At 36.5% G+C, this 26929-nt stretch overlaps 1 protein-coding gene across 1 annotated transcript in view; it reads right to left on the bottom strand.

Annotated features, from left to right (window-relative positions):
- The window catches only part of C13H18orf63 (chromosome 13 C18orf63 homolog), a 29618-nt gene extending 3383 nt beyond the window's left edge, over positions 1-26235 (bottom strand). The window contains exons 1-10 of the mRNA XM_019936394.3: positions 26071-26235; positions 23541-23619; positions 21545-21601; positions 19663-19774; positions 18717-18758; positions 17182-17258; positions 9629-9738; positions 6909-7005; positions 6712-6797; positions 5341-5524 (exon numbers count right to left, since the gene is read on the bottom strand). Coding sequence (XP_019791953.3) covers positions 5341-5524; positions 6712-6797; positions 6909-7005; positions 9629-9738; positions 17182-17258; positions 18717-18758; positions 19663-19774; positions 21545-21601; positions 23541-23619; positions 26071-26204 — 978 coding nt within the window. The 5' untranslated portion in view covers positions 26205-26235. The remainder of the gene's footprint in view (positions 1-5340; positions 5525-6711; positions 6798-6908; positions 7006-9628; positions 9739-17181; positions 17259-18716; positions 18759-19662; positions 19775-21544; positions 21602-23540; positions 23620-26070) is intronic.
- Between the last annotated feature and the right edge of the window lie 694 nt (positions 26236-26929).

Here is a 26929-nt window from a genome sequence, read left to right as displayed (position 1 = left end):
TCACCACAGAGAATAACGCTCCTTCTCCCACCACGGCTATTCGTGGGAGAAGTGGGAAGTCCCCAATAAAGTCCTGGGTAAGGTTTGGGTGATGCTCAAAGTAGGTGACTGGGTTCACTTTTGTCTGTAGATTTCTCAAGCTGGAGTCTTATTCATGTCAGTGAGGCAAGAAGACGCCCCTCTTTACTTCCTCATAATTTGCAGAGGGCACAGAAGAGGAACTAGCCAGCTTTCATGACCCTGAGTGAAGTGATGCAGAAGCTAACTGAGGAATGGTTTATAATGCCAGGAGATTGCTAGGCTGAGTGAAAAAGCACGCATCAAGAAGGGGTTTGTATTGTTTGATAGGGCTGCTATAACAAAGCCACCACAAACTGGGTGGCTTAAACAACAGAAATGTATTGCCTCAAAGTTCTGGAGGTGAGAAGTCCAAAATAAAGGTGCTGGCAGAATTTGGGCCATGAGAAAAGGATGTGATCTAGGCCTCTTCCCTCAGTTTGGAGATGGCCATTTCATATTCACATGGCATTCTCCCTGCAAATGAGTCTGTGTCCAAATTTCCCTTTTATATAAGAACACCAGTCACACTGGATTAGGGGCCCACATATGCCAGTATCTCATCATTTCTGTAACAGCCCTATTTCAAACAAGGTCACGTCCTGAGGTACTGCTGGTTAGGACTTCAACATGTCAATTTTTTTGTGGGGGGGAGGGGTGCACAATTCTACCCATAACAGGGTTTGACATGTAGCGCTAGAGAAATTCAAGAGGGGATACAGCTGTTCTTCTGAAGACCATGTGTACGAAGGAGCTAGAAGAACACCTTGTACACCATCTTTGTCAAGATACCATATGAGACCAGCAACATCAGACTAATGCAAGTCAAGAAGTTAATGCCTGCCCTCTCCCCTCCACTACTCAGCTGTGACTGTGTGATGGACGTGACGGATACGGTGGACTGGTGTTCAATACCCATTCCACCCTCCTTCTAGCATTCCTTCTAGAGCCTGGAAATCTAAAATGAACATTTTCTCCTTTGCAGCTAGGGTTCAGGATGTGATTTAGGATCAACCAGTCAGATGCACTCATACAATATTTGGAAAAAAGAAGTGAGGTAAAGCCATACTTCTGTAGTTTCTGCTGAAAAGTTTACTTATGAATGCCTTTGGTTTTTCAGTTGCAGAGTTAGCAGAAGCCCAAGTGTCCACTCACCAGCTTTGCAGGTGTCTGGAACAGAGCTTAGGGCATTCATTCTCCTGATGTGGACCATTTGAGGCAAACACACCAAATGCCCTCACCCTATGTAGGCTTTCCCCTGTACGTAGATGCTATCACGGGGAGAATGATTCTTAAATTTGAATGAAATTCTACCTCAAAAAGATGTTTTGTCATAAGCGGCTGAATCATCTTAAAATGGCTAGACTGAATTTTTTCCATTTGATGAAAAACAGGTCAAGAACTAAGTTGAAATCAATTGTAGAAAATCAAAGAACGTTTTTAGACCCTTGGTTTTCATAAACCGTAGTAACTGTTAAACAATATACCTACTACTTGAGATACCAAAAGAAAAACTCATTCTAGGCAGATTCATATAAGAATAGATTATCTGTATTTTGATATAAAACTTATCTAGAATATGTATCTGAAACGTTTATATTCACACCCAGTTTCATCCTCATCTGTCTCTCAGGAATATATATCTGGTGGAAATAATTTCCAGGAGCTTGTTTTGCTCCCTAGCCTGTCAATGTATTATTTACTCATTCTTTCAATTTCTAAAATATAGTAAACAGCCCAAAGGGGGAAACCTCTTCTAGGTTTACATTCAAAATTTGAAAAAGACTACAAAAAGGGCCAATGTAAACAACAGATGAAATCATAAGTAATTCACAGAACTTAAAATACTTAAATTGTCAACAAACCAAAGCTTTGTGAGGTCATAACCTAACAAAAAAACGTATGCTTTATCACATTATTACCATTATTCTGCCAGGTGTCAGTGTGGCTTAGTTGACTTTTAATTTCTAGAACTTTACATACAATTTATATAACTTTGTACATTAACATAAAATTATAGGGAAACCAAAAGCTTTAACTTATATTTAGATATGAATGGACATCTAATGGAGGCCTAGAATTAAGGAAATTGTTAAATGAAGCTTGAGGACTGATCAAAATGATGGATCAAACGTGTTTTTTCTATTAAAATTTGGTTCTGTGTCTTGTACCACCTGAGTGTTTCTTGATTAAAGTCCAACCAGGATTCAGTTAAGCTTAGGATTTAAGTACAGGTTTGGAGGAAATATGGCGCTTGGAAGAATGTGTTAAATTTAAAGACATGACACAACAAGGAAGCCATCATTCAAATGCAAAATATGGGACATTTTCCAGGTAAATGATCCAGTTTTCCCAGCAAATAACTGGCATAAATAAAAAGGAGGGGAGTTTGGAATGTTATTCAATAAAAGAGATCTAAGAGATAGAAACAACCAAATTATGTGGACCTTGCTTGGATTCTGACTTAAACGAAACCTCTAAAATAAATCTTTGAAATAAATAGGGAATTGCAGTATGAACTGGTATTAGGTGATATTAATCAATTATTATTACATAATATTTTTAAAAAGCTCTTATCAGAAAAAGACACATACTAAAGTCTTTACAGATTAAAATAACAGCATATCTTGGATTTGTTTTAAAATACTACAGTTTACCCCCACCCCAAAAATCCATCAAGGAGGAGCCAGATGATAGGCATACAAGAGTTCGTTATACTATAGTAATTTCTTTTATGTATCTTGGAGAATTCTGGTAAGTTAAAAAAAAAAAGCTAGTTTGGCTAAGCACTCCTACTAATTTACTTTTTTAAGTCAGTTGAGTTTTATCAAGTAGTTTGATCAATTTGTTTTTCATTTTTTTAATTTATTCTTTTTAGTACTTAGAGCTAACAAGGTTGTAACAATAATAGGAACTAACATGTACTGAGAGCTCAAGTACAAGGAACTGTTCCAAATAGGATTATCTAATCCAAAAACAAAACACAAAAAACCCTATGAAGTACTGGGAAGGAAATGGTGATGTGCTGCCCAGATCCCCTTCAAGAAAGGGCTGCTCCCCCGCTGCCAGGGTACTGTCAGCAAACCACCTTTGGCAGTCAGCCCCTGCAGAGACTGCCTCAGTTATGGAGACCCACCTCACCCTAGAACCTGCCTGTCTCCAGGTGGCCCAAATCCAACGACAGATGGAAGAGGTATAAAGGCCTGGCTATTTTGGCCAATGCAGAACCACTGTGATGGGCCGTTTTAGCCCCTGTGCTCCTCAGAAGGTTGGCCATGGCTATCTGGCACCTGCTTTGCTTTTGACTTCTCCCTTTACCCATTCTTCTTCCTTCCCTGCTGTCTGTAGGTGTTGATTCCAAGGGCACTTCTCGATAAGCATCACACGCACTGGACTCCATTTCAGAGTAGGCCTCCTAGAGAGCCCAATTTGTGACAGGTGCTATTACTACCACTGCTACTATGCCCCATTTTACAACTGGAGAAACTGAGGCACAGGGAGATTAAATAACTTGCCCAAGATTATACAAGTAGTAAGAAGTTCAAACCTAGGCAGCCTGTCTCTAGAGTCTGGCTCTTAACCGCAAATCTAAACGTTTTCCAATTTTAGAACTAAGAATCCATTCTTTGGGTTTCAGTTTTAATTTTGGAATGTATTTAACTGTGTGGCTTTGGTTAAATTACTTGAATGCTGTGAGCTTCAAGTTTCTTCTTCTGCAAAACTGAGAAAACAATTTTTTACCCCAAGAGTCTATTTTGATGATTAAGTGAGAAGGCACAGAGAAGGCACTCAATAAAACTGAGGAGAAATTCTTATTGTCAATGTACCAATTGTCAGAAGCAATATAAAGACCAGAATTTCCAAGTAAGTGTTATTTTACATTTAAGAAGCAAATTTTCACAAATATATTGTCTGGACTCACCACTTTCAAAACAGATGTAGGCTGGAAATATAAGGTATTCAATAAATATATTCAATAAAAATGCATGATGTAATGACATATCTTCTAAATTCCTCAGATTTGGACTTGGCCAACAACTAAACTTTTTAAAATGTTATGTCAGGGCAAAATTTTAAGATTCATAAAGATCATAAAGATGTCAATTGGTATTTGTCCACGCACACTCCCTTCTAAGGAAATGGCCTTGCCTTATAGCACTTGATATCTTGGCTGTTATGTTTTTATAGCATTTATATGAGGTGTTAGCCCCTAACCCAAGGATACCAGATCCACAGGCTGGCTAGTGACAGATGGTGTGACCTGGCTAGAAAAGATAAAAGGGATCTACCAAATACTGGCTCTGGTGAATTTTACTCGAGGATTATAAAGAGAATGAAGCAAGCAGTATGGCAGCAAAAGCTGAAAAAAATGCCATGAGGCATAGTGTTTGAGCCGTAGCAAGTCAACACCACATGAAAGCCTAAACCACTGGAGCAGTGGAAGCTACAATAAAACAAGATGCTAGTATTATAAGTCAAGAAAGGAGACTCAGAAGACACAGAAATATTCAAATAATTCATATTACATTCCAAACTGTTCAAATTATTCAAACCTCCGTCTTTCCTTTTGATGAAAACACACATATTTGTCATTTAAAAGAAAGATCATTGTTGAAAAATTTAAATTGAATTTCCACTTGTTCTTCAAAAACTTCCCTTTTAATTTTGTTTCCTTTTGACAAAGAAATCTTATTCTATTGAGTGTGAAGATAGGCCATCATATTTTCTTCATCACTATTGCTTAATTGCTACTTATTCTTTTTTTCATAAATAAGATTTCACTTAGCATATCATCTTACAATGAAAATGCTACCATAATTCAATTTTTATAAATGGAATTATTCAAAGGCTTTTTCAATCAATCAGACTCAAATGACCTTAGTGGCAGAATTTCAAAGAAAACTTGGATTTGTATGAGGCAAATGTTTCCACACTATCCTATACGATCATTTATTCATTTATTCTTTGAAAAAACATTTAATGAACACCTATTAAGTACCAGGAACTTGGAATAAGATGAATACGCTCTTTGCCCTCTAGGAAGTCATGTTAAATTAGAAGAAATAGAACAGTAAACAACTACTACCATAATACCAAGTTAAATACAATAATAATATTAATAATGACAATAACAAATGGTTAAGTACAACAATGACAAATAGTATTAGGGAAACACTGAACTGAGAGAAAAGACTTATAGCACAGTGGATAGGTAGTCCATCACTGAAGGCAAAAGGTGCATAGCATGTCTTAGAGAACTTGGTAGGATATGAAATCTCTTACCTGCAGATACAGTTTAGTTAGTTCTTGTGTGTAGTACAACGGTTTAGTTGTCATCTTTATGGGAAATCCACATATATGGGGCAGCTTAGATTTTAAATCTGAAAGAAAACTTTTCAACACACTTTCCATATCTACCCTTGGAAAGAACTGTATGGGCTGACTTCTGATGCAACTGAGAGGGTATCTGAACATTGTTAAAGAACAGTGGGAAATTTTCTGTAGATAGAAGACAGCATTTTTTAATGGAAGTAAAACGGTCTTAAAAGGCACACAACTAAATCCTAAATATTTTATGTATTGCTTATTCCATATTATCCAAAGCTATAGAGAACGTTTACTCACAGGAATCTTAACTGCTTAAATTTTAACACTCACAATAAAGACAACTCACAATACCCTTACTATATGGCTTTCTATACAGACTGGCAAACTAAGATTTATTTAAAAAAATGACTTATAAAAAAGATACTATGACCTTTATAGATTATAATAATAAGTGTTTATAGTAAACAATAAACAGGTTGCATCTCCAAGAGCAGTAAAAATTCAGTACAGAGAAACAACGTGTATAGAGTGTACTCAAGCTCTAAAAGCAGTTCTTTGAGAAAAGCAGTTACTTTTTCTGATGAAAAATATTCTGAAGACTTGGAATAATGTCTTAGCATCTAATGAAGGGGAAAAATTGATACCTGTCAACCTCAGTTTTATATTAAGATTTGGGTTAGGAAATGCAGAATACAGAAAGAGAACATTAGGCTCCTCCCTCTTCCATTTGGAAACTCCAGCTGGTCAGGGTATAAAGAGACAGAAATGGTGAAATAAGTACTAATTAAGATGGAAGAGTTTCACCTGAGCACTTGTGTGCTTTTTTGTATGTTGATTTTTAAAAATAACATTAAGAAAAATATTTTCTTGAATCAATGGGGTGCATTAAGTGCAACTCAAATCCTCTAAACTTTGACCGTAAAATTAAATACTCTGAAAAAAAAATTTCATTAAATGACTAATTCTTTTAATTCTACCCTTTCAGTAATATCCAGCATGCCACAGGAGGGAGCCCTTGGCTAAGAAGCCTGCAATTATTTTCTTACTTTCTACTAGGAATCATGTAAACATTTTTCCTATCTAGTCTAAAGTTTCTTCTGCTGTCTAAATTGTTGCAGTAGTGTTTAAGGGGAAAAAATATTTTTATTAAGCTCATCCTCAAATAAAAATAGCAAAATTCTAAGGAAAACAAAAAACACTTATTCAGATAAAAAGAAGTAGAGGGAAAGTAGCTTCATTTGAACTTAGAGAAGGTTGAAAATGATGACATCAGGGCAGGAGTAAGCCTGGATCGTAAGGTGGGCAGAGAGCATCTGTAAAGGATATGTGAAGATCCTTCTTCCTATCATTTTGAAGTAGATGCTGCAGTATATTTTAGTAGTTCCATAATTTTCTGGAAGCTTATAGCTATACTAAAAATTAAGAACAAAGTTGAAATTCTCCTGAGAAAGCTAAACTTAAGGTTAAATTACAAGAAGTAAAATCAAATAGCTACTAATGTAATATATGTTTCTATTCCTTACCAGGTCATCCCAGTGCATCTGGAAATCTTCATATGAGTGAAAAGGACAGTCAGGGGGTATGGTGTGAAGAATACTTATTATTTGTCCCATTTTCATACTATAAAAGATAGAGGTGGTGAAGTATTATGAGCCAATGCTTAGATACAGTTTAACTATGTGATTTGGAAAGCGTTCAAAAATTTTAGCAACTATCAACACATAAGTAAATAAGCTACTCATTTGCTCCCAGTTCTAAATTAACTTTGTACTAAATTCTTAACAACTAGAATTGTTAGAAAAAACTAAGTTGAACTGATGCAAACAATAAGCCAGTTATAAACACAAACTAATGAATACAGTGTTGCCACATAGAGGTATGCCTGGTAATTGTTAGACTTTAGGGAAAAGTCTGTTAAGAGCTGAATGAATCAGAGTCAAATCTTGTTCCCTACCTACCTTTTCTTGGCTTCAATGACCAAGGCATTGTGTATATGCTGCTTGAAAGTTCTTTTGCCTAAGCAGGTTAAAATTTCATGCCAATAGTCATATTTATGTTAATAATAAGTCATTTTTTCCCCTGAAGACAGTACAAACTTAAAACAGCTCATATCAAATGATAATGAGTCATTAATTATATGTACAAGTTTATAATATTCTATTGATATTATTATAATAGTTGTAATTTTGTAATGAGATACCTAGAAATTTTACTGTTTTAAAACTAGGTCTAATAAAAACGTAAATGTATATCAGAGGCCTTTAGAGTCGTGCACTTTAAGATTCTCTCTCTAAAGTGTACTGTGTTTATGTGGTCTGTTTAGCAGAGTTTACCAAATAGAGTAGCATTTTTGGCTTATCAGTATAGTCCCAGGTACTATGTATACACAGTAAAATGATGCTCTCCCTTCATGGCAGTTTGAGGTTTTTCAAGCTGTTTGCTGACCCAGAATGGGGAGCTGTTTGAGTTCTTGTTTCTACTTGTTATTGTCAGATTCTATATATACATTCCCACTTTTAATATATACATTCCCACTTTTAATCATGTACTTGCCTATAGTATCTCCTCCAGGTAAAAAAAATTTGTTAAACTCTTACGTAAATTAAAAAAAAAAAGTAGATATTTTTATTTTTTTGGCCACATCCAGTGGCATGTGGCATCTTAGTTCCCCAACCAGGGATCGAACCCGTGCCCCCTGCAGTGGAAGCACAGAGTCCTAACCACTGGACCACCAGGGAATTCCCAATAGATAGACCTTTTTAAGCAGTTTAATTGAGATGTAACTCACATACCATACAATTAATTAACCCATTTAAAGTATACAATTCAGTGGTTTGTAGTATATTTGCAGATATGTGCAACCATCACCACAGTCAATTTTATTTTTGTTTATTTAAAAATTTTTTGGCCATGCCACATGGCTTGCAGAATCTCAGTTCCCCGAACAGGGATTGAATCTGGGCTGAAGCAGTCAAAGACTGGAATCCTAACCACTAGGCCACAAGGGAACTCCCACCACAGTAAATTTAGAACATTTCATAATCTCAAAAAAACAAAAAATGAGTTGAAATAAGGTAGTTTTTTGGTTACAGTTTTATTGAGGTATGATTGACTCTCAATAAACTACATATATTTAAACTGTACGACTTGGTACATTCTGACCTATGTATGTACCATGAAACCATCACCACAATCAAAATAGCAGACATACTCATCGCCCTCCAAACTGTCCTTGTAATCCCTCCAATTCTTCCTTAGTTTGCATTTTCTAGATTTTTATATAAATGGAATAATACAATATGTACTATTTTTTGGTCGGGATTCTTTAGTCATGTTGTGGTATCAATATTTCATTCCTTTTTATTGCCAAATAATATTCCATTGTGTGGATATACCACAGTTTGTTTACCTATTCACTTTTTAATGGGCATTTGGTTGTTTCCAGTTTTTGGCTATTACAAATAAAGCTGCTATGAACATTTGTGTCTTTTTTTTTTGATAAATTTTAATTTATGTTTTTATACAGCAGGTTCTTATTAGTCATCAATTTTATACACATCAGAGTATACATGTCAATCTTTGTATGGACATATGCTTTCCTTTCTCTTGGGTAAACCCCTAGGAGTAGAATGGCTGAACTGCATGGTAAGTATATGTTTAACTTTTAAAGACACTGCCAAACTGTTTTCCAAAGTGGTTGTACCATTTTACATTCTTCCCAATCATGTATAAGTTTTCCAGTTCCTCCACATTCGCATCAATATTATATCAGGCTTTTTAGTTTTGGCTATACTAGTAGGTATGTAGCAGTATCTTATTGTGGTTTTGATTTGCATTTTCCTAATGACTGCTAATGATGTTGAGCATCTTTCAATGTGCTTACTTGCCACCCATATATCTTTTTGGTGAATTACTTGTTTAAATCTTTAATTATTTTTTAATTGAATTGTATATTGTTGAATTGTAAGAGTACTTTATATATTCAATATATTATGTATTCTCAGTAAAGCTGCTTTGTTGGATATATGTTCAGCAAAAAAAAAATGTAAATGTATAACAAAATTATTTTAGTAATTTGATGGCTTCTGTATGACAACATTGTTTCAATACCTTTTTAAAGTGATAATTCAGTTTCAAAAATTCACAAAAATGGTTTATACTTCTGCACATATCAATGTTGAAGCAAAATAAGAGACAACTACTATCTTGAACCCACCCTAGATATTACAAATTTAAATCTCACCTTGGCAAAACATAGCACCAGTTGCTCAAAATCGAATGTCCCGTAATAACAGCATTCTTGTTAGTTTCAAAATCCTTTATAATACTTTGAGAAATATCAAATTCTCTTAGCTTTGAATAGAAATAAGATTTTAATGCATAAGTTCTCAAAAGAATTTGGCAAACAAAAAGAAACATTAAACAACACAGATTTATTACACAGTCAGTTATGCATTATATAGTTTCAAAGGCTATTACACTGAATCATACATAACCACTTTACATAATGTAATCAGTGTGTCAGCTCATCCTGTTTCTCCTCTATACAGTATATCAAATATTTCATGCTTTCCCTCTTATCTTCCAAACCCAAACTCCTATTTTGTACTTATTTGAACTGGTTTTCAGTTTCTTTAATTATGTTAATTTATAAGAAGTTGAATCTCTGTCCAAAGGAAGGTACTTACATTTTGTCAGAATAGCATCTTAACTAAAGTAAAAAAAATTTTTTTAGGGGCTTCCCTGGTGGCGCAGTGGTTGAGAGTCCACCTGCCGATGCAGGGGACTCAGGTTCGTGCCCTGGTCCGGGAAGATCCCACATGCCGCGGAGCGGCTGGGCCCGTGAGCCATGGCCGCTGAGCCTGCGCATCCGGAGCCTGTGCTCCGCAACGGGAGAGGCCACAACAGTGAGAGGCCCATGTACCACAAAAAAAAAAAAAAAAAAAAAAATTTTTTTTAAGTGGAGGATGTGTTAGGGAGTTATACCTCTATCTGGTCTTTTGGAGGCGAGAGGACAGAGCCAATACTCTCACTCTGCTTTTGTATCCCTTTTCCATGTCTTGGAATGCTTTTTTCTGCAGTCCTCAGGTGCCCTGTCTGTAGGGTATTTAAGCCTGTAGGCAGCCAACAACTTGCCACTTAAAGTTTTCTCACCCTGGGAAGTGTGGGGCATTTTCTTACAGTGAGCCAGAGATTAGAGAGACCTCAAGTGAGGTGGAAAATAAAGTATTAATGGGTGAGAGGACACTGTATTAAGATTGGAGAGAACGGTTCACAATCATTTGCCCTTATCATCCATCTTTTGGGAAACAACATTCTAACTTTATTGCCTACTGCTTTTCAATGAACTCCAGCTAACCTGGCCAATTTTTTATTGCCTGGACAAGTCATAAGCATTTTAACAATGCACTGGCTTAAAGCATTGCCCCCACTCTGATTTATCTGAGTTCTACCAATACAAACCTTACAGGCCTAAATCTAGACCCTTCTCCTCCACATTCACTGACTTATCCTTCTCTGAATTTCCACTGCATTTATTAGATTAACGGAAATGGGGAGCAGGGCAGAGCAAAAAACCATGGATGTAGGAAGAGGAAGATGATAAGCGCTGGTCATGTTGAAAGGACACCAAGAATGAAAAGATACCTATTGTGCTGTACACTGGAAATAAATCTTGTGCTGTGATACTCTGTGCTTGAGATTAGTTGCCTGAGCTGTGTGTTAAGAAAAAGATGGTCAGTGCAGGAATGGCTATGACTGTTAGAAAAGACTGGCTGCAGGTGGATGAATAAATTATTTAAGGGAAAAGAGAACCTGAAATCGAATTCAGAGAAGGTGGGTATCAGTTCCAAATGTTTGCAGTTTATGAGTTCTAACATACATCTACTTACACAGCTTGTGTTTATATCCTTCTGAGTATTTTCTACACTATTCAGGGACTCAAGGCAATTGCTGCAGGGATCTCCATGATACTAGCACTATGTTTATATTGGTCTTTCGCAACTTAAGAGTTTTCTGAAGACCAGCAAACCACTCACCTCTTCACTATACACTCCAACAGACTCTGATTTACCTATCATTTATTAACTCTTTGCATTTATTTACTTAACAAATATTTGTGTCCTTATGTGAGCAAACCCACATAAGAAGGTACTCAATAAATATCACTTCCTCCTTATAATGCCAACCTAAAGAATTTGGACTTTATCTTTCCTAGGCAACATTGAGATACTAGAGATATTTAGGTTGGGGACATCTGTTTTAGAAAGAGAACTCTGCTGACACTGTGAGGAAAAATTAGAGAACAAGAAGGAAAAATGCTGGAAACAGGAAGGCCAAAATGGAGACCATTTTAATAGTTCAAGGAAAGGAAAGGAGTCTAAATTAGAGCACTGGAAATGAAGACAGAGAGGAAGAGATTTCAAAGACAAAGGTAGACTATTGAAGAGCGATTGGATATAGCAAGCAAGAACCAAAGATGACCCTGAAGCCTCTGGCTGGGTAACTTACTGGCTGTTGATGCCAGTGACCAAAAGAGTAAATTCAAAGGAGGAGCAGAGTTGGGGCTGGGGAGGGTGACAAGTAAATAATTCAGTTTTAGACACAACTGGGTCTGAGTACCATTAGTACATTCATGTGAAAGTATCAGAGAAAGGACAGACAAGCTGAAATTATACAAGGATGTCTGGGAGGTATCATTGTATAGGTTCAACACTGGAATGGGTGAGCCTGTGAAGGAGAAGAAAAGAGGGCTGAAAATGGAACCCAAGGGTTCCATTTACAGTGTGATAAGCAACATTTACACTGTGATAAGAGAAAGATGAGCCATGAATGGATGGAGGAGATTCTGGGGAAAAAAAACCAAAACAGTTTCAGAGAAATCAAAAAAGGAGCTGATTCAAGAAGAGAGGAAAATTTTGTCAAAGTTCCAAAGGTTTCAAATATGAATTCCCTCAGACATCTCCTTTTTCTCTGAACTCCTAAAGAAACATAGTTCCTATAACAATTATTTTGATACTCTATTGCCAAAAAAATTGCTATTCAATTGTTGTGTTTTTTACTCAATACTTATTAGGTATGTACTTCTGTAAGGCTCTTTGGGACATAAAAATTTGAGCCAAGGAACCCAAGCCTAGGTGAAGGAAGTATGATGTAGTGTAGTAGAAAGAAGAGAGTGGAAGGACAAAATCTAAATCCTGAATCTATTCACCTTTATGACCTACAGCAAATTACTTAAACTCTGTGTCTCGATTTACTTATAAAGTAATAACAATAGCCATCCTTTATGAACCTCTACTATGTACACTTAATGTACTTTATCCCATTAACCTCCTAACACTGTATGAGGTAAATATCATTACCTTCAATTTACAAGAGATCCAGGGCAATTAAGTAACATGCCCAGAGAGGCACTGCTACTAAGTGCAGAACTGGGGACTTTAATGTAGTTCTAAGCCTACACGGAATTTTTTCGGTGTGTGAATTTAACCGGTGCTGAGGAAATGTTCCTTTCTCCTGGTAAGTTGTGTGCGCATGCCTTTTCTTCTGACCAAGATAAAAACTTCTGGAAGGAAAAGATGTCTTCCATCAGCACCATGCACATATACATAATGACAACCAATAAATAGTTGTCTATGGAGTAAATACAAATTTGTTTCCAGGTGCCCATTTCCCAAATTTTCCATATAATTAAATGATCAAGGCATTAAGATTACATAATGCTATTCTGGAATATGTTCCTCATGTAACTGTGGATTCAATTATAATTGTAAAGCATCAACCAGTAAAACGGCAGTTTATGCATATAAACTTCTTTTTAAACACTTAACTGTCAGGAATGCATTATTTTAAAGTTTAAAATAGTCTAAAATTTGATAAATGAGTAAATTATTGTTTCAAATACTTCTTGAATCCATTTAAACTCTAAAGATAAAGGCTAAAATCCCATTTCTCATAATGAATTATGATAAACTGTCTTAAAATTTGCCTAGATAGGATCAAAGATCAGAATTTAGAAAACTACTAATTTGTAGCCCACAGGAATTAAATAGGATATAGAAACAAATGTCACTTAGTTCAACATATAAATTAGTCTTCTACTCGACTCAACCTTCCACTCATTCCACAAATATTTACTGGAGTGACAGGTAGTATGGTAGGCTCTGATGATAGAAAAATCAATTAAGACACAGGCCCTTCCTTCTAAGACTTCTAAGTTTAATGAGATAGTTACGTGGACAAGAATATGTGATACACATGGCCAGGGGAGCACAGAGAGAGATGAGTCTTGGGAGTTGTGTAAGTCTTCACAGAGGGGTGATATCTGAAATAAGCCTTGAAAGACGAGTGGGAAGATAAGCCAGAGAATGGACACGACAAGCTTGGAGAACAGTATGAGCAAACACATGCAAGTATGAAAGACCATGTTATCTTTGAGAAACAATTAGTAGTTTGGCTACTTGGAGAGCAATGATGGGGGAGATGAATTTGGGTCAACTGGTATATTATACTAAAGAGTTGAGATTTTATCTTATTGATAATAGAAGCCATGGTAGATTTTTAATAAGGAGAATGAAAGTGTAGAAGATGAACTGGAAAGGAGAGAGATGGTAAATATCCTCCTCCTCACCTTTATTCCCCCCTCCGGACCTATAACCAATACTAGATTTTGATAAAATGAAAATTCAATCCAATTATCTTTTAGTATATTGGGAACAAAGGTAAATAAGGCAGGACCCAGACTCTCAAAGAAATTACAACTTAGTAGGAACATAGACATGTATGAAACTAATTTTTATAGCAGTCTGGAGGTGAAAAATGACATATCAAAAGTATAAGTAAAGTGAGATTTAGAGGAACTGATGAGGAATTATAATTTAGGGAATCAATTTAAATAAACTGAACAAGCATCTGTTGAGTGTAAATGTTGAACAGAAGAGAGGAGCGTATCGCCCCCATTTCTGGTGTTTGCTTCCATGTCGAGAACGATGTACTAACACATATTCATGAAGTCACTCTCCTCCTTCACTCACCCCTCCCAGGGCAGATGGGATGGCTTATCTGGTTGGTTAAACTGGGACAACTCCTACCTCGTCCTCTTGGGAGCTGGCCTGCTGGCAAAGAGTGTTCTGTATTCTCTCAGTCATACTGGGAATGGTGCCTGATCTCCCAAGTGAATCTGTGGGTTTCTGTTACTGCCATAAGTTCGTGGGTCAATCTACCTAATTCTAGGGTTCAGACAGGTCACATTCTCCAGTAGCTGTTTTTCTTTTTCAGTAATAAACAGTGTGACCGTATATCTGTTAAAATAATTAAAATGGAGACCAAACTTGAAAATTCCTTAGGCAGACAATACCAGTTAAGTTACAAAGGCAAAACCTAATTTAGCTTATTCTGCAACCCAAGCAAAATTTAACTTAGATTATTTCTTGTAAATGCCTCCAAAAATCATAAATGAACCACACTGTTTTCCAAAGTGGTATGCTACAATAACTTTTAACCAATCCCCTGTCATTTGGAAACCCCACTGCTATAACCAATCATTATAAAGATTAAACAGCTTCCACATTTTTGCTATATAAGCCGTCCTATAACAACACACCTCTGAGCTTCATTCCACTGTTGGTTTGAAGACTCCCAGTTCACAAACTATAGCTTTATGCACAATAAATTAATAAATACAATTTTGATTGATCTCATTTTAATTTTTAACATATCCCAGTTCATACACATTGGGCCAGTATCCCATTAGGTTAGCTAGTGCCCCTTTCACTCTCAAAAGTGTTCATTTTGGATGATAAATTATATTCTCATCCTAGTACTAAAGGTGGTGTTCTGATCTCTATATGTCATACTCTTCTTTGTCATTCTCTAATTGGTTCACATCTCAGATATATAAAACAGAAGTATCATCTGTAGGAAATTCAAAGGGCAGTAAAACACAATATTGGTCCCTAAGAAGCTAATTATAAGGCAAGCTGGAGATACAGAAATGAGTATAACTCTAAAAATACAAATAGGGGGACCTCCCTGGTGGTCCAGTGGCTAAGACTCTGTGCTCCCAATGCAGGGGGTCCGGGTTCGATCCCTGGTCAGGAAACAAGATCCTACATGCCGCAACTAAGAGTTTGCATGCCGCAACTAAACATTCCACATGCCCCAACAAAGATCCCACGTGGCACAACTAAGACCTGGCACAGCCAAATAAATAAATAATATTAAAGTAACTAACTAAATAAAAATACAAATAAGTATGTGAGCATGGTGAAGAGTAGTGTGAAGGTTTAAAAGAGGGTGAGAGACCACAGTGGGTTTGGAGCCTTGGGAAGGTTCCTCATCAGTACCAGATACTCATGTTATGCCGCCCAATCTGTAACAGAGAAGAACAAACTTGAAATATACACGATGGCCCATTCTCAAGGCTCTGCCTCCCAGGTTTGACCTTTAAAGGTATAACACTTTTCGTTCATATAGAGATAAAAAGTTGTGGAACAGAGAATAACACTTGTCTTGTTGGAGGTTTACAGGAACACAGTGACCTGACCTACGTGGACAGCTGCAAGAACAAAGAATTCGGCACGGAGAAGTTTGCAACAACTAGCCACACCCCTCCCTTTTTAGTATAAAAGAAGCCTGAACTCTAACTCAGGTAAAATGGGTCTCTGGGATACTAGTCCACCACAGTCTCGGTCTGCTGGCAAGTGACTACTCCTTGCCCCAACACCTCAACTTTCAATTTACTGGACTGTTGTGCAGCAGGCAGTACCAGCTTTGACTCAGTAACGATTCCAATTATTTATATTCAGCTTTCCTACTGGCTTACATAACTCTTGAAGGCCAGAAAGTAGATCCTATTCGTTTTTGACTTGTCTATTGCCTCAACATAACAGGTAATCAAAAAATTATAGAGAAATGAATAAAGTAGCATTTGAGCTGGCTCTTAAAGAATAAGCATAATGTATAGCCACTCAGAGGGGCACTCTAAGCAAAGGAAGAGTCATCTGTGCTATGAGTGGGGTTTCTCAATCTGGACACTACTGACAGTTTGGGCTGGAAAACTCTTTGTGGGGATGGGAGTGGGGTTGCTGTCCTGTGTACTATAGAATATTTAGCAGGATCCTGGCCTCTATCCACTAAATGCCAGTAGCAACACACCCCTCCCACTTTGTGATAGCCAAGTTTTCTGCAGACATTACAAATGTCTCACGGGGAACAAAATCACTAATTTTGCCCTCCACCCTTCTCTGTTGAGAACCACTGTCATAGAAGAAGGAAAATAACATTTACTGAGTTACCATTAATGTGTAAGATTCTATGCTGGGTGCTATGAGAATCAGCAAAATAAAAGATACATCCTTCCACTAAGAAGGAAAAAACTGTTACGTGTAAAAAATAGATGAGAAAGAAAAAGCTCTAATAATGCCAATGGGGGGTTATTACAGTTAGTATGAGCTGAAATAGCATTTTTAATATTTGGAGATGAAAGAAGAGGCACGAAGTGGGTGCTGAGGCAGGGCAGGGTTGTGGAGTCTTGAATGCTACCTAAAAAGATTTTTGAGCAAGGGAGTAATATAATTAGATCTGTGTTAAACTGACAGAATCGTGTTTTCTTTGGTAAACAGATTTAGGACAATATCAATATAGCAAGCATTTAATAATATGGATTTTGATAATAAAAACTTTATCACTCTTCTTGTTAAAAATTAAAACCTCCTAGCATATCAGTAATAATACTAAATATATTAATTATACAGTAAGTATAGTAAGGTTAATCATAGAAATCAAAATATGTGGTACCTGAGGTGGTGGCAGTCTGATTGTGTAAGCTTCTATGCTTAGACAAACTTGAGTTTCTGTTACATTGATGTCTAATACTGAAAATAAAATTATTAACCATGAACTTTCGGGAATTATTACTCCATCCTATCAAATTAAGTATTTTAGTAACAAAAGAAATTAATTTAACTCAATTTATTCAAGTTGGAAACTCAGTTAAGAACGGATTTTTTTCACACATGGTAAAATTCAAATAATCACCATATAATATTTGATGGTCTATAGATGAGACACCTAAAAGAAGACAAAAGCATATGTGGGTATGCATGTGTAGGGTAGGGTTACAATAAGAAAAATGAGACATCCCACAACTGAGAGGAAAACTCAACAAATACTTTTTAGAAGTCTGACATCTATTATATGTGAAAGATGAAGGCTCTTCTTAAATTAGAAGAGGTACCAGGCCATGCTTTTGACTTCACTAGTCTTACTAACAAATGTCCTCAAATATACTGGCAGATATATTGCAGATATTTCAGAGCCCCAAGGCTTCTATCTTGCTTTCTTGTGATTAAAATTACTTATACAAGTCAGATAGTGGTACCTGGAATAAAGCACGAGGGGGTTTCTGGTGTACTGGTAGTGTTACACATCTACAATTTGTCAGTTTTGCCATAGAATATTACATTCAGTAAAACTAGAAGAAAAAATTCTAACACGTGAGCGAGGAATTTTGCTCTCCTAAGCTGTTATCTTTAACCTCCGACAGCTGTAGTCTCCTGACAGTGTTTGGGGATGGAACTAAACTTAGGTAATGAATCCGTTCATCCAGAGCTAATACACAGTGACTGCCACTGTCCAACTTAAACATAAAACCAGAGCAATGAGGGCAAATAGGCTTCAGCTTAGAAGTCAACTCAGAGCAAATACTCTGTGGATTACATGTGCTAGTCTGAGATTTAAGGCTATGGCCAAATGGTGGTAAAAGCTACCATGACTGACAATAATGTCTACTTGGCTCAGGATTTCCCCCATCTGCTATCTCTGGACTACTATTTAGGAACATGTCTACCTGCAATACAACCATGCACATCAATGAAAGAATTAGATTAAACCATATTGTAAACTGTGTGTTTTAGATCATGTGTGTCACTTTAGACAATCATTTTTTTTTAAGAAGAAAAAGAATCATGTACTCAAAAGAAAGTTTTTACTTACAACAGTACTAAAGAATTCTTATGATATGGCTCTGGAAACTATACTTTATAAATGCCTGCAGAATTAAACTCCTTTTTGGTCACAGTTTTCTTTAAGTAGAGAAATTAAAAATATAGATTTTATTCCAGTTAAGAGAAGTGAATTTTTTTTCTTATGTAAGTAGAACGTATATTTTGAACCAGAGGTGACTTCCTGAGTAAAACTGTGATTATAACAATATATGATTAAATTCTGATATAACCTAATCATCAAGATTTTAACAACCTAACCATCTGTACCATTCTTTAAACTGTTATTATATTAATGTTTTAACTATTAACTTATGTATTTTTACTTACCAACAGCACTTTGCTTTCCCATCTGAGAAAGAAATTCTCTTCCTTAAAAAATTCATAGGATATGCCATATTATTAAAACTTATAAATCATGCTTAATATAACCTTTTTATGTAAAATTATCAAAGCTATGAAAAATGCTTTAAAATACAATTTTAGGGACTTCCCTGGTGGTGCAGTGGTTAAGAATCCACCTGCCAATGCAGGGGACACAGGTTCGATCCCTGGTCTGGGAAGATCCCACATGCCGTGGAGCAGCTAAGTCCATGCGCCACAACTACGGAGCCTGCGCTCTAGAGCCCATGAGCCACAACTACTGAGCCTACGTGCCACAACTACTGAAGCCCGTGTGCCTAGAGCCCGTGCTCCGCAACGAAGAGTAGCCCCCGCTCGCCGCAACTAGAGAAAGCCCATGGAGCAATGAAGACCCAACACAGCCAAAATAAATAAATGAATAAATAGATAAAATGAAGTTTTATATGAATATCTAATGACAATTCAGAGAAAAAATATAATCATTCAAAAAGTATCTCTTCAATTAAAAGGACAGAAATACCCAGTTCTTCCCTCAAATATTTATTCCTGGTATAAAATATCTAGAAAACAGATCTCAACAAAAAATTCGAACAGACTTTTGGTTCCAACAATGCTGGTAATTTGTGTTCATTTTATTATAATGCTACATAACTTATATTTATTCCTCTTTAAACGTCAAGTATTCTATAATAAAAACATTTTTTTTCAAAGAAACACTAGGAGCCCTCTAGATATAATCCCAAAGTAAGGAGATGACACTTATGTTGATGTGGGCTTGCTTGAGAATCCTTGTTTGGGGCTATGCTTTAAAAACCATTCCCTAAAAATAATATATCTTAAAATTAAAAACACATGTACATAATAGCAGTAAGCTAGTTCAGAAAGCCCCAATGACTGAAAGAGATAAAGTCACCTTGCACCAAGAGATGGCCAGCTTTATTCCAGGCTGGAGCAAGTCTAGCTGTGAGTGAATATGAAAGGCAGTTTTGAAGAATTACAGGAATTACTCGTTGTGGAGCCTCCACCTAAAATATTAAAGCACAAAATATGGGCAAGTTCACAGCAATTGTTATGTCCCTATAAACTCAGAGAAAAATGTCTGTGTGTTTAGATCACCACCTAACAAACTGGGATATCCTGGATATAAGTTATAGTCATCACTACAGCTAATCCTATCTGGTTCTAAAGTTAAAGAAGTGTTAAAATATATTCACTTTGAAACTATGACTATAATGGGCAAATTCTACCTGCTTATCCTGGCTCAATAAGCCTAAATTTTTGGAGCTCCGGTGCTAGGACCTTAAACTTTACTTTGTATTTTACTGTACACAAAGGAAACAAGTCCAGAACTACACTGTAATATTTCTCATTATGGTTCACTCTAGTTCAATATCACAAAACAATTAAATATTTACATGGGCACACATGCAACCAGCAGAGTATCTCTACTTGTACAGAATTAATGATCAGATGGGAAATTCATGAGTACCCCCAGCATATTGATTAAAGAGGGTTTCCAGGCTGCAGTGCAGGGAGGAGGAATCCTGGAAGAGGCAGTGGGCTCTGTGGGTTGAGCAGACAGAACTGAGAGTCCAGGGAGGCCAAAGAAGGTAGAGTTTGGGGGTTAAGTATTGAGAGAAGAGAGCTGCATAGAGAGAAACTCTGAGATCAGCGGAGTCCCTCCTTGAGTATTCAGTTACATATGGAATAGCACATGCATATGAGGAAACTTCTCAGGGCTGTTTGCTATACAAACGTCCTTACAAATGTAGCCCAGAAGAAAACACTGCCATTGCCTTCGCTAGCATGTAGAAAAGTGAGCGAGCCAAAGTAACTGTCACCCAATAAGTAAAAAGGAGGGAATTATTTCCTACTTTAAGATTCCTGAAGGCTGGAAGTTTATCTGGTTCACAGCTTTATCTCCAGAAACAAGTAAAGTGCTCAGTATATTATAGATACCTACTGTGATTATTATCATGTAGAAAATATCTATATAAAGAAAAACTGAGCATAATCATGAGGTCCCCACAAGGGTGGGAAAGAATACTGCCTTCCCACAGATTGTAAATGATGGCTAAAACCAGCTTTCAGGTTATTCAAACATTTCTCAGGGAACTGCAAACAATCTCCCGGTATTGTTGAGATCTTATCATCCTAGAACTTAAAGAAAGCATCTCATCTTGGAGATGACCGAAAACCTCATTAACCCTAACCCCACTAGGTCTAGGAACAGAGGCCAGCAGTGATGCCTGGATGGGCTGCCAGAATAACCAAGAATACAGTGCCTCAGAGATCAATGCAGAGACATGAAGGGAGCTCCAGCAAAGTCTCCACGGCCTGAGCAACTGAGACATGACAGGTGCTCAACTCCACGTATTCATTTTTTTTTCTTGCTAAGATCCAGACACTCACCACCACGGGAAATACAATCTATACTGTTTTGTTCCCCTACTTATTAGCTATATGATTGTGGACAATATTTTCACCTCTCTGGGTTTCATTTTCTTCACCTGTAAAAATGGGGATATTTTATTCTTGGAAGATACAGATGATAAGTGAAATTATGCCACATAAAATGCCTGCAAGAAAGTACCCAACAAAATTAAGACGCTTCCCGTCTTTCTCTACTAAATGTGCACAAAATAATTGTTCTGGGAAAAAAAATGTTGGGTTCTTTCACATGCATAGCAATAACTTATGAGAAAGATACTCCAATTTTTGTTTACTCACAAAAGAAGTTGAATACAAAATCAATATAAACAATGTCTGGAATTATTATCCTTTTTAAAACTTACCTTAGCTCCATATTTTTCAATATAGGCATTAAGTTTTCCAGCTTTATAAAATGGTATCTATTAAAAAAATCCACATTGATAAGAAGGAGTTAACATAAATATATTATTAAATAATGCACTACATAAAGAATTTAAACATTATACAGCAGAGCAAAGCAGAGGGCCATCATCTCAACAGTTTCTATGCCCAGGACAAAGAAGCAGGTAATAATCATTCTTCTCTTCCTGAAATAGAATCCGTGGGTACATTCCAAAGTGAGGAAAGCCTTTCTGGGAGTGACCCGAATCCAGAAACCATATAAGTGAAAAGGCCAATGAAGTTCATATAATAAACATTTAATACCTTTCCTAATAAACAATAATTTATTAAACATGAATAAGGAAAATGGACACAAGTGGAAGATCAAGAGAAAGTTCAAAAGGCCAAGGTGTTCCAACTAACCAATGAAACAGAAATTAAAAGAAGATATCATCGATATTTTTAACCTAACAAATCGGCAGATACGCAAAGACTGCTAATATTTAGTGCTTATGAGGATGTCGAAATATAGGTTCTCTCATACACTATTTATTAAATGTAATCTAGTACAAGCTTTTCAGAGCACAATTTAGCAGCATGTAGATTATAGTTTAAAATGTACTGAAATCCAACATCTGAGAATTTAACCCACAGAAACTACCAAATAAATAAAAATGATATAATTTCCACTTTCTGAAGCATTGTTTATAATAGCACAAGACTAGAAACTCAGATGAGCATTAGAAGGTAATAATTAAATTATTATACACCCATACAATGAAATCCTTAAAAATTAGTAAAATATATGTACTGACACAGAACAATACCCAGGCTGCTAATGGGGAAATAAAAGGTAAGTTTCAAAATAGTATGTATAATAATCCCATTTTCTATTTTAAATATTTTTGTAAAAATTTTTACAGCGCGTAATATCTTTGTAAGAAAGTAAAACATATTTCTAGATGGCAATTTTCCTCTTACTATTCTTGCTAAGATTAGGATACTAGAATTTACTAGAACTCTAAAACAATGTCCTCCTTGTTTCATAATTTTTCAGGTAGAAAAGAACACAAATAAGAGACTTTACTGTCTACTGGTTCACCAACAGCTTGTCTTTCTTAAAAGCTATATTAAGGATGAAAAGATAAAAGATGGACATACAACCATAAAACCTAGAAGAAAAATAAAAGACCTGAAGAAGATTTTGAATGGTCTATCAGCATTGTTATTAAATATTGATTTCACTAGATTCTGGGGAATTAAAATCTCAGAATAAGAGGATTTTCAGAAAGATTTTTGACAAAAATCTCAGGATAATATAATTTTTATAAAGATTCTTGGTACTTCATTTATCATTCCCAGTTATATACAGCACTGGAAATATAGTTCTTGTTCTAATTTTACTAAGAAAAAATTTTAATGAAATTTCCAAATTAAAAAAAACTATTTAGCATGTGGTGGTATGATGAATTGGGAGATTGGGATTGACATATATACACTACTATGTATAAAATGGATAACTAATAAGAACCTGCTGTATAAAAAAATAAATAAAATAAAATTCAAAAGAAAAAAAAACCTATTGACTTAAGTTCTTTAAAAACAATTGGAGATCTGCTGGAACAAGAAATTTCTTCTTTTATATTAAATGTAATTCTAAAGAATAAAATATAAGAAAAGGATTAAGTCTGTGCTATCTTGAAATTATGCTGTAACGTATTTTATTCATCGACAATCTTTATCTTAACATTAATGACAGGGAAAACTAAATATGAATTTAGAGCCACAAAAATGGATCTTAAACATCAGGTATATCAAAGTTAAAGTCTGTTAATGGTTTGATCAACCTACAACACAACGTAATTTGTCTTCATAAACCATGTTCAATTTGAGCTATAATTAATACCTGAATTAACGTTTATCAATATTGCTCCCAATAATTAGTAATAATACTTTATAAAATGTTAAAATACTAACCGCCATCACCACCCAAATTTGGGTAAATATTTCAGGTACAGGTGATGTCAGGATATCTTGGTGCAAAAACAGCAATTGCCTGTGGAGATGAAATGTATTAATTTTAAAGTGGACTGCCCACTCTCTGTTTTTACTTTACCAGAACATTTAAAAATTGCTTAGTTCGGGCTTCCCTGGTGGCGCAGTGGTTGAGAGTCCGCCTGCTGACGAAGGGGACACGGGTTCGTGCCCTGGTCCGGGAAAATCCCACATACCACGGAGCGGCTAGGCCCGTGAGCCACGGCTGCTGAGCCTGTGCATCCGGAGCCTATGCTCCGCAACGAGAGAGGCCACAACAGTGAGAGGCCCGCGTACCACAAAAAAAAAAAAAAAAAAAATTGCCTAGTTCCAATCAAAAGTTTAAGTTTCTTCTAGCCAAGGATTGTATTATAGATTTCTGTATCTCTCCCCACACTTAGCATGTTACCTTGAACACTGTAAGCAATCAGGCAAGATTTGAATTACAAGAATTATAAAGTTTTAGATATATTAATATGAAAACTTGTCCATGCATCTGTTTCCTAACTCCTTTCATCTGTGAACCAAAATTTCTCTTTAATTTTATTTATTTATTTTGGCTGCGCCAGGTCGTAGTTGCAGCACGTGTGATCTTCGTTGCGGCATGCGGACTCTTAGTTGCAGCATGCAAACTCTTAGTTGTGGCATGCATGCAGGATCTAGTTCCCCCACCCGGGATCGAACCCAGGCCCCCTGCATTGGGAGTGCAGAGTCTTACCCACTGGACCACCAAGGAAGTCCCCAAAGTTTCTCTTTTAAAACTCCAATTTTGGGCTTCCCTGGTGGCGCAGTGGTTGGGAGTCCGCCTGCCGATGCAGGGGACACGGGTTCGTGCCCCGGTCCGGGAAGATCCCACATGCCACGGAGCGGCTGGGCCCGTGAGCCATGGCCGCTGGGCCTGCGCGTCCGGAGCCTGTGCTCTGCAAGGGGAGAGGCCACGACGGTGAGAGGCCCGCGTACAGCAAAAAAAAAAAACAAACTCCAATTTTATCTTAAGTATAGACCTGAAAAAGTCTAACCACTGTGAAGAATCCAGCTTTTTAAATTCCTGTTTCTTCCATTTTCCTTTTTTTTTTTTTAAAAGTAGTGGTCAGAAGCACTTGAGGAAAGAGTCTAAGGATTCACCCATCAGTGAAGTTATCAACTACTTTAGTGTGAGAACTATTGACTAGATGCTTTTTCTTCAAAAAGGAATTTTTTTTCCAAGCCAGAATGAAGTGGGGTAGCAGTTTTAGTTCAGTATTCAAAAGCCAAATGAACCTACAACAACAATCATTACAATTCAAATTACCATCAATAATTTTGTTGGAAAAAATGGGAAAAACATAAAAGGGAATAGAGGTAGAAATGTAAAAATTTTCAAAATTATTAATCATCAAGGAAACAAATTTTAAAAACCAGGAGTGTGCGTGTATGGGATTACATCAAAAGGTGAGATGGGTCAATCTGTTTCTGGTGGCCTCATCTTTGTTGGAACTGTGGTGCAGCAGGTACGTGCTTTTGCAAGGCCTGCCTTTGTCTGACACAACCACGTCTCTGCTGTCTCTGTTCCAGCCTCTTTGTCAGTGATTGGAATGATGAGTCAGAACACCCCTCTCTTTGGGCATGACCCATATGAGGGTGAACAGCAAAAAATCTCTCTTAAGGTTTTCTACTTATTTGTTTCCCAAAGGGGTCACAAGTGAATGCTCAATGAGTATCAAATTGTACTTTAGCAGGAAGGGTACAGACTCCTGGCTGCACCTGAGTGGGAAAATATACAGTGGGCAGGAGAAAAGTTTTATAAATAAGAGCAAAATGGAGGACACCCCAAGAGTGTCTTATTTCTGGCCCCTAGCAATCTTATACGTGTTTGTTCCTCTCCAAGAAATTCAGTTACAGATATAATATTGTTACGTATTCTAAGAGTTCTTTTTTGAATGTCTCAAACAATTTAAGGGACGAATACATGGTGGGACCTCAGTAATCACAGTGTTATACTTTAGGCTTCAACTAAGCTGTTTTTCGAAGACTATCTTGGGTCATATTTCAAGATAGTTCTTGGAGAAATACTCTACAGAAATACTCTTATATCAACCTGAAAATTTAAAAATTATATTAATCTAAAATGTTTACAGTATCTCCTAAAGTGCTTCAAAAACAGTAGGTATTTCATATATATTTATTACTATCTCTATGTTTTGGGACCCTGATTTAATTCATCAATGTCTATAAAATATTTAAATTAAAATATCAGACAAGAAGCCACAAATATAAAAACTCAACAGTGAGATAGTCTATCTCAAGTATTTCAAGTCCTCCCCTAAATGTAATTCAATATACCTGATTAGAACAAAACTGAATTCCTTTATTTCAAAATTATATAAACAGATTGAGTAAATGAGTATTTTGCTTTAAAGGAGATACTACTAAAACAGCTCTTAAAGGTCTCAAAAAGTTTATAAAGTCTTATTTATAAGATGTGTTTTTTTACCTGCATATCTTCAGCTGTGTACTCCTCATCTCATTATCTGCCACTCCATTACTCAATATTATCCTGACAGCACAGAGTTTGTGTAAATCTGGAAGTGTGATGAAGAACAGTGACTGCTGCCTAGAGTCATTCATACTTTCTTGTTGACTGAATGTCTCAGTAATCAGGCCTTTAAAAATAAACAACAATAAAAGGGTAGCAAACTATTTTACCAATAGGGTTTCAATACCAATTCATTACAGAATATTTGATACTGTGTTAGTATAAGATGATAAAAACAAGTTAGCAAACATCAGCAGTTAAATATCATTCACATTTTACCTTTGAAGTGTTCTAACGATAATCTAGAATTTGGGGGGGGGACAAGTTTTATAAGGATGTAATTCATATAACATACAAGTCACCATTTAAAGTGTACAATTAGGGCTTCCCTGGTGGCGCAGTGGTTGAGAGTCCGCCTGCCGATGCAGGGGACACGGGTTCGTGCCCCGGTCCGGGAAGATCCCACGTGCCGCGGAGCGGCTGGGCCCGTGAGCCATGGCCGTTGAGCCTGCGCGTCCGGAGCCTGTGCTCCGCAACGGGAGAGGCCACAACAGTGGGAGGCCCGCGTACCGCAAAATAAATAAATAAATAAATAAAGTGTACAATTAAATGGTTTTTATTATATGCACAGAGTTGCAACCATCACGATACATTTTAGAACACTTTTGTCACCCCAAAAATATAAGCTAGAATTTTAAACCTGCAGTTCTAAACAACAAATAGAATAATTTGAATACAAATAATGTAAAACCCCCCAGCAATGTGTATTAAATGCCTACTCTGTTCTGGGTACTAGATATGTTTCTACTATATTGTT

Source organism: Tursiops truncatus, chromosome 13 (genome assembly GCF_011762595.2).
Source record: "Tursiops truncatus isolate mTurTru1 chromosome 13, mTurTru1.mat.Y, whole genome shotgun sequence".
Classification (NCBI taxonomy): domain Eukaryota; kingdom Metazoa; phylum Chordata; class Mammalia; order Artiodactyla; family Delphinidae; genus Tursiops; species Tursiops truncatus.
The sequence above is the reverse complement of the archived record's forward strand: the minus strand, read 5'-3'. Positions and strand labels throughout refer to the sequence as shown.